Source organism: Ochlerotatus camptorhynchus, unplaced genomic scaffold, assembly GCF_037179485.1.
Source record: "Ochlerotatus camptorhynchus isolate MF236.1 unplaced genomic scaffold, CSIRO-AGI_Acam_v1.1 ptg000201l, whole genome shotgun sequence".
NCBI lineage: Eukaryota > Metazoa > Arthropoda > Insecta > Diptera > Culicidae > Ochlerotatus > Ochlerotatus camptorhynchus.
Window position 1 is genome coordinate 1433476 of NW_027040691.1, and position 9310 is coordinate 1442785.

The 9310-nt window shown below is 35.2% G+C and overlaps 1 protein-coding gene across 1 annotated transcript; it reads right to left on the reverse strand.

The window, feature by feature from the left end:
• Positions 1-4532: 4532 nt before the first annotated feature.
• LOC135702842 (uncharacterized) lies at positions 4533-5989 on the reverse strand. The gene is made up of 3 exons (XM_065223884.1): positions 5923-5989; positions 5144-5460; positions 4533-5060 (listed from the first exon to the last, which is right to left on the reverse strand). Exons 1-3 carry the CDS (start codon positions 5987-5989, stop codon positions 4533-4535), a joined length of 912 nt encoding a protein of 303 aa, XP_065079956.1.
• Between the last annotated feature and the right edge of the window lie 3321 nt (positions 5990-9310).

Here is a 9310-nt window from a genome sequence, read left to right on the forward strand (position 1 = left end):
CAATCTTCTTTCTATCTACCCAGCGTGCGCGCAGCTATCCACAGCAAAAAAAATCCTGCATCGTAGATAGAATCGCCCCCTCGCACAGTGCACAGTGGTCCAGAATGCAGATCTAGGTGGAATGATATGTTTTGAGCCTGAAATTGAAACTTTAGACTTAAAGTCTCTTGTACAAAGGTGTTCCTTGTAGTTAGGCCCTCATTTTTATGACAATGAATTCTAGGGTGGTTCTCATTATCATTAAAATCAAAAATCTAACTTTTTTGTTTGAATGAATTAAGGTATACATTCTTGGACAAAATTATAGCTGAGCTAATTTCAAGCAACTTTGTTGAAAACCACTTTTTTGTATCTCTTAAATTGGCCGATTTAGAGCTATTTTCTTGAATTCAGTTAGGGTGGTGCTAAAAAATTTGAAATAAGAAAACTAGAGCAAAATAACTGTTTATTTTGCTCTAGTTTTCTTATTTCAAATTTCTCAACAAAAGTGTCTTTAAATGACTTTTAGATCTTTAGAAGGCGCAAATTTTTGCTCCAAGAAGCTTGTCAATATCTTTCGCCTATAAAGAGTTATTGACGTTTTTATACTAAAAATATGCACTTTTCAAATGTTAATATCTCTGGTTGGGGCAAACAAAAAATAACATACCTTCAGTTTTTTTCATATTATTGAGAATAGCATACGTCCTTTCAAATGCCGTAAAAAAACTTGTTTTTTGTTTGCCCCAACCAGAGATATTAACATTTGAAAAGTGCATATTTTTAGTATAAAAACGTCAATAACTCTTGATCGGCGAAAGATATTGCCAAACTTTGTGCAGCAAAAATTTGCGCCTTCTTAAGATCTAAAAGTCATTTAAAGACACTTTTGTTGAGAAATTCGAAATAAGAAAACTAGAGCGAAAAAACTGTTTTTTAAGAGCCACCCTAACTGAATTCAAGAAAATAGCTCTAAATCGGCCAATTTAAGAGATACAAAAAAGTTGTTTTCAACAAAGTTGCTTGAAATTAGCTCAGCTATAACTTTGCCCAAGAATGTGTACCTTAATTTATTCAAACAAAAAAGTTAGATTTTTGATTTTAATGATAATAGGAACCACCCTAGAATTCATTGTCATAAAAATGAGGGCCTAACTATAAGGAACAACTTTGTAGAAGAGACTTCTAGTCTAGTATCTTCCACCTAAATCTGCATTCTGGGCCACCGGCAGTGGGACGAAATCAAAAAAGAGGGACATGACCAATTGCAACGAAGCTATTGAGTGTAGCATTTTGATGAATTCTAGAATGTTTCTTCAATTTTTAAATACTTTATGGTAGTAGTAATTTTTTTTTGCTTAAAGGGGTATACACTAAGATAAAAAAATAACTTTTTTATGTCTTGTTGAAATTGATGATCATCAATGGAAACATTGTAGATGAAGTCATTTTAGGAAATTTAGTAGAAGACGTCAATTTTCCATCTCAAGTGGACGAAGTTTGAGGTTGAAAATGGAGTACACACGGTAGTACCCCTTTAAAACCCGTTTTGTATCATTTTTTTTTCTGATCGGGACCTAACACTACTGCGACCAGTAAATTGATCTATTGTAGTATATCTCGTGTCCTTAGTTTAGTGCATGTCGTATTACTCCATCACTATTGAGAAATGATGAAGTATTCGATTTTTTTACAGTTGCAACTCTTGCATTTATCACAAGGATCCGACTCTAATTAAAAGGTCCCGCTATTTATACCCTTCGGAGTGTTGAAACACCCTCCAAAGGCGCGCCCCTTTGTCAGTCAAAATTGGATTCCTCAGCAACAAAATTAAGGTATGACACCGATAATGACCACGCATCAGAACCCTAGTCTTAACCACTTCAATCTAGGGAACAACGAATAGAAGATTAGGCATCACATAGATGATGCCCAGCAAACCATAAGTCGTAAAAGAATGTTCAAATCAAGTCGTATATACACGCATATTAAATTAGAATTGCATATAACGGCAGCCAATATTGCATCAAGTTGTAAAAAGATTACATATAACGATTTTTTATGATTGAAATAAAACTTTTTTCCCTAGTTGCATAAATCACCGTATTTGTCCACAAGAAATCATATTGCGAGAAAGTTGATGAACATTACATATAGATACACATGAAGTTATTTTATATTGCATATCTGTCTGTTTTTATTTATTTGATTGTGGAATCATTGTTCAATCTACGATTAAAAACAAATATTCGGAAAATCAGGAAAATCAGGCGGAGTATGAATACATTTGTTTTAAAAAATAAGTTGACGCGAATCCGCAAAAGTGGAACGTACAGTCGCTTGCTTCAAAAGCATAAAAAAAGGATCATCCCTCAGATTTCTCAAAATAATTCGGATAAAAATAACGATGTGGACCAACAGCATTATTCTAGTTCATCGATTTCTTCTTCTGCTTCTGTCATCTCTGAAGAATTTAATGAGGCCACGGAAGCTTTGGATAATGAAATGAATACTCACAGTATGGATGATTCGAAAGAAATTTTAGAAGATATAGTTGAAAATGAACGATACCAAGGTAAAACCAAATTTTACTAAAAGTAATTTAACGATTTAAAAAAAAAACTGTTCTTTCATTCTTAAGATCACTTCAATCTGAAATCCGGAAATGGGCTTCGCAATATCAAATATCGCAAGCAGCTTTGAAATCGTTGATTGGTGTGCTCAATACTCACTTGCAGGTGGATCTACCAAAAGATCCCCGCACTTTTATGAGAACCCCTAGAACTTTGGAAATCATAACCATGAAAAACTATGGTAAATACTGGCACCATGGCTTGGAACGTGGCCTACAAAAGCGCTTGGAGCATGTTGCTGTGGATATGAATGTATCCCTTAACATCAACATTGATGGTCTTCCCATATATAAGAGCAGTGCCAATCATTTTTGGCCAATTCTTGTGAATATCCATGAGTTATCACACATTTCTCCAATCATCGTTGGTATTTACTATGGAGCAAGCAAACCAAAAGATGCCAATGAATTTTTATCTCCTTTCATCAATGAGCTTACATCAGTTCTTAATTCAGGTGTGATAATTAATACTCACAAAGTTTCCGTAAAAATTCGAGCGTTTATATGTGATTCTCCCGCTCGGGCCTTTATTAAGTGTGTAACAAACTATAACGGCAAGTTTGGATGCCTGAAGTGTACGACGAAAGGAAAATATTCCCATGAGACAAGAACCATGATCTTCCCAGAAGTGAATGCAGAGCTACGGACTAATCAAATGTTTCGAGAGAATAAATACCCAGAGCACCAACGTGCCGTGTCTCTACTTACGGAACTACCGATAGACATGATAGATGATGTCATTGTTGGAGATGCGTTACATTTATTAGAGTTAGGCATTATGCGGAAGCTGATTAATTCTTGGCGTACTGGATGCATGACGAAACGAGCGAAATGGAGCGCTTACGGAAAACAGGTTATCTCTGAATATTTGGTTGATTTAAGGTTCCCTGTAGAGATTCACCGACGTATGCGTTCGTTGGAACATATTTCACTTTGGAAAGGGTTGGAATATCGAATTTTTTTGAACTATGTAGGAGTTGTGCTTCTAAAAGATCATCTACCACCTAAGTATTATGAACATTTTTTATTATTGTTTTGCGCAGTCCGTATTTGTTCTGTGGAAAGATACAAATCATTTTTACCAATCGCGAGAATGCTCTTAATTGAATTTATAAATGATTACAAGATACTGTATGGTACGGAGTTTATCACAAGTAATGTACACAATCTTTGCCATATTGTAGACGAAGTGGAAAAATTTGGAACATTAATATCTCTTTCCGCATATCCTTTCGAAAATTGCCTACATTCATTGAAAAAGCTGGTGAAACCCGGTCCTAATCCGTTAACTCAAATAGCCAACCGAATAACAGAAGCTGAATGTAGTGAAAAATCATCAAAATTACAGCATTTCTCCAAACTTACTTTAATCAATGTCATAAAAAACGAAAAAGTATGTAAAATTACCTTTCCAGAATTTATTTTGACAAACAAGTTTACCAACAAATGGTTTCTCACAAATACATTAGAATTAGTTGGAATGACAGATGTTCATGAAGATGAAGATGAAGTATTAATCAAAGGACAACATTTGTTGGAAATGGAAAATTTCTTCCCAAAACCAATGGATTCTTCTTTTCTTCATGTATTCAGCTCAAAACTTGTGAAAGAAAATTTTTCAAATGCTTATTTCTACAGACCTGATTTGATTTTATGTAAAATGGTTCCTATCAACCGTAAAGATAAAACTGTATTCATACCACTTATGCAACTTATGCATACAATGGCAAATTTCATCTGAAAAGGTTATAAAATAATAGATAATACCTAATGTGAGCATTATATCAAGTAATAAAACTAAGAAAGCAGTTTATTTGTTTAAGAATCCAATTCAACAATTTTTCATTTAAAAAATAACAAGAAATGTAAAAAAATCATTGATAGTCACGACCGTAACTTTAATCCTTCATTCCGTGATCAATCATTCAGAAGAACCATCACTGTTGCCTGTAGCTTGGAAGTCTCCATCATTGCCTTCAGATGTATCAGTGTCGTTCGGTTGATGAATTGACTCTGTGTTCTCAAAGTCTTCCATATCCTCACCATCAGAGCCATTGTCATCAAGTTCGATGTCGTCTGTAACACTCATAGCATCTTCATGATGAGGCTTTGACCTTTTAACACCTCGCTTAGTACGACAAGATGACTTTCGCAGCATTTTGTTAGCAGATCGTGTCTTAGCATGTCTAAATAAGCGCGTTTTACAAAACTTCTCCAACTGCTGTTTTGTATATGTGGGGTCACCAATCTGAATAAGTTTTAAAAGCAGTTCCGTGACGTTTCCAAATTCACGGAAGCCTCGTTTGGATTTATGTCCTCTGTTCACACCTGTCCAAGTAAATCGATTCCAAAATTGTCTAGTGAATAGACAATCTGCAATGACGTAAAACGCGTTATCTCCTTTTTCCACGTACGAATTAGGAACAATAATTCGGGAGAAAAATTCCATCTGGAAAAAAAGATATAATATTTTAAATTATGATACATTTGAATTCTTGAATAATTTATGAAACGGTTTATTGGAGTACTCACATATTTCATTTGAAGAGCATCATTTGTCAACTCAGCATTCCAATCGGTAACATGCTTCTCAGTATCAACAGGTGATCGTAACTCGATAACTGTGTCGTCTTTGGATGCCGTTTTATTTAATACCTCCGTCATGGCTGCTAGACGAGCAAAATTAGTCGCAAAACTTCTATCGACAGCTGCAGTTACCGCACGTTCTACTATGTTTTCGATGTGTATGTCAAGATAGCTCCGCATTGCATCATTGACTGCATCGAAAATATTTTGTTTAATAAGTTCATCTAGGTCCGTTGCAGTTTCAACTTGATCGGTATCCTCACCTAAAAGGATATTTCATTATTTGTATTGTATTTTTATTGACAATGATTATAATAAAGCTGATAATCAATATTAAATTAATATAAAAACTCAAATACCTTCCACATCCATATTCTTGGTATGAGCCTCAAAGTGAATGTTCTCTTCAGGAACATTTGGCGCAAATGATCGATAATCTGCAAAATGCATGCAATCAATAAATTTAATTCGGTACTAAGGCTGTGTTCCATTTTAAAAAATTTCACTTAAATTTGACACATTAAAAATAAATTAATCAGTTATTGATCGGTCGATTTTCGAGAAGGTGTCTGTCAAAATTAATTTTTTGTCTGTCAAAAATATGCAAACTCACCAAATGGAACACATGAATCCAAAACACCAATAATGTCATTTAAATTTGTTAACTTCAACAAAGCAACCACAATTTTTTTTTTCAGTGTCAAAATTATCATTGAAGTTTTTACCTGGAAGGGAACTAGTAGTTTCCAGCGGCTTCAACTGGATCTGTTGAAGCATGAAATCCTCCGGCATACGTAGTATTGGTTCCTGGACAACGTTTGATGTTGATGACTGCTGCACAATTTGAACTGCTCTCGCTATTTCCGCAGATGTCTGGGCAATCGTTGTGGTTGTGGCAGATGGTTGAAGAAATGATTGGAAATCATCCCTTGGAGCTGTCACATCCGGCCGAATATTGATCAACGGTTCCATTGGCTGTGGAGGACGGATTAGATTTTCCGGTGGCGTATCAGGGCGAATATTGATGACTGGTTCCAATGGCTGTGGTGGACGGACCAGTTTTTCCGGTGGCTCAACCGATAGTGCTTTAACTTTCTGAAACGAGCTTCGGGAACTGCAAGCTTGTTTCTCTTTGCCAACGATTGCTGAAAATAGTCACGTTAATTTATAATTGAACCATTTAAGAGAAAACATACCTTTACAAAGTGAGTTGTAATCGTTCCGTTTTTCCGCTGGCCTCTTTTTTTTGCAGATTTCAGTTGCTTTTTTTTTGCTTCAAAATCCGACACGTCTTTTTTTGACAGTTCTTCCACAGAAGCTTCCGCCGCTTGGAAGCTGCGGAATTTTCGTGTTACGATAACTGGTACGGATTTGGTTGCGCCTTTAAAAATCGTCCCTTCCTTCCGCATCTTATCGATCTTCTCGTTGTTCAATGACTTTGGCCACATTAGGAACTCCTTTTGTATCCAGCTCATGGGTACTGCCAGAACCTGAAATCGGCCGTTTTCTATGAACTGCGCAACTCCGTACATCTGAAAGTTTTGTTTTTGTTTTTAGTTTATTTAAGAGGATAAAGTTTTAATTCAACTTACTGTGATTAATCGACGAGACGAAGTAGCTGTTCGTAAGAGATGAACTAGCCTCAGGCTAAAAATCTCTAAAATAAAGAAAAAAAAAAAAAAAAAAAAAGTAGCTGTTCGATGCGATGAGGACAGTGTAGTGGAAAACGAATGTTTATTTACATTTTCCGATCACTACTGATGAAGTGCCAGAGTAGCCAGTTTTGTTATTTTGATATCATTCTTAAAGTTTATAATGTAACACATTTCCCTTTACATAAGAGTGAAGTGAATTGCAATAATCAACCAAAACTGTTTTTTATTAAAACTGAAATTTCTTATCACATAATAATCTATGAAAATGGAGTAATAATTGGTGTGACGAATTTGTACTATTGCTAGTATCCACTGGTTTGGGAACATTGATTAAAAAGCATTTTGCTGCTGTTCCTTAATCATTTAGCGGTCCATTTAATGATCGTAGCAGTGTCCTAATAATCACATATGTTATGATGTAATTGGGAATGCATCGTATTTCGATCAAAACAATGTCGTATAGCGTTACTGGCATATAAAATTATAATAAACTCAACAACAGTCTTATAAGATGTTGAACTTAATCTAGAATCTAATGATTTTGTAAGATAGACAAAAATTCGTTGATTGACCAATATGTATATGGACTAATGGATAAGTAGCTGCCATGCAGATATGAAGACACCAGGATCAAGGCTAATGTAACCAGGTATGCGTTGAGTTATTTAAAAAGTATGTGTTCAAACCAATTATCTTGTAGATCATTAAAAAATTCTCGAATTTTCAGTAATATGTAATATAAAAAAAATCCATATCATTTGATTTATACCCGCAGGATTTTTTTTTCGTAAAAGTATGGATGCAAATGAACTATCAATGCATTGCGGTTTAACCATGATTATATATATATATATACATCTGCGGATATGTTTTTTAACATATTATATAATGTGTACAGTAACTTGAAAAGTTATATAAGCTTTGATATATAATTGCATTATGCACGTTATGTAATACAAGACGAAAAATAACAGATTGCGTAATCATTCTAATGAAATCATAAGACATCTCTTATATGATGTTTGCGCTAAATACTATTTGTACGTATATGGCCTCCACTTTTGTACGCATATAAGGAATTCATGCATCTTGTACGATGCTTTTATATTGTATAAGGCTACAGCTAACTGAATTGCAACTGAGTAATGTTAACAAAATTGTTTGCTGGGTGTATCATAACTTTTTAGTTGGAATTTTACAATTTTTTCAATGTTCTACAAAGTTGCTAGTGCTCGAGAACTGCACAGTTTTGCTGCAAAAATCGAATGTCTTTCGCTTTGTTTTAAGGATTTAAGTCCCTTTTTATAATTTTTCAACGCTAAATATCTGTAAGGGGGTGTATCTTGCAGGTTAGCAGGTATTAGCAGCTAATCTCAACGCTATTTTGTTCAACATTTTCTAGTCCACTGTTACATACATAATTCATAGGGGGATCCAAGGGAATGCATCATGAATTTTCTAGAAAGTACCTCAACGTTTTGTTACGTTTTGCTGTTTTCAAGACCATTTTCCGAAGTGTTTACATTAGAGTGGGTTTCCGACTGATCTTTTAATGTTTATTCTAGTTCCCAACAGCTGGGACCAAATTTGAACAAAATTAGTTATAATCTCGGGAGAATTTTAAATTTTGTATGGGAAACGGAACGATCCTATTCATTTGCTTTCCAAGTGTCCAAATATTGCTAAAATTTCACCAAAACTCAGACTTAGATTGAGAATACTATACCAAACAAGTTTGTCGAAGCTACAACCCACTCTAATGGTCATACTTGGAAAAATGGTCATGAAAACAGCAAAACGTAACAAAACACTGTGGTACTTTATTAAAGAATTCATTAGACATCCCCTTGGATCCTCCTATGAATTGCATATGTTACAGTAGGGTAAAAGTTGCTGAACTAAATTATGTCAAGTTTAGCTGCTAATACCTGCTAACCTGCAAGATACACCTCATTAAAGTTAGTTGTCGTGATTTCCATCATCCAAGTAACTCCGGACATCTCGACATCCGGAAAGAATCACAGTTTGGCAGATCTCCTGAAAAATATCCGGAGCGTTGCATAGGCCGAACGGGAGTCTTTTAAACCTGTATGTGGCATCACGCGCGTAAAAGTTGGTACGTTGTCTAGATTGTTCATCTAGGACTACATGGAGGAATGCGCTTTTTAAGTCAAGCGTTGTGAAGACCGTTGATCCATGCAACTCAGCTAATATTGCTTCTAGTGTTGGCATCTTAAAGGGGGTTCTGATGATGCACTTGTTAGGACCTCTCAAGTCCACCACTAATCTTATGTAGTCTCTCCCTTTCGGGACAACGAGTAACGAGGTGCAAAATGATTTTTCCATTGTGTCTGTTACCGCTTCAATAATTCCTGCTATCAGTAGTTCATCTAGTATCCGCTGTGCTTCCTTTTTGAATGCTGGTGGGATATTAGTATATATGTTTCTTGATGGAGGC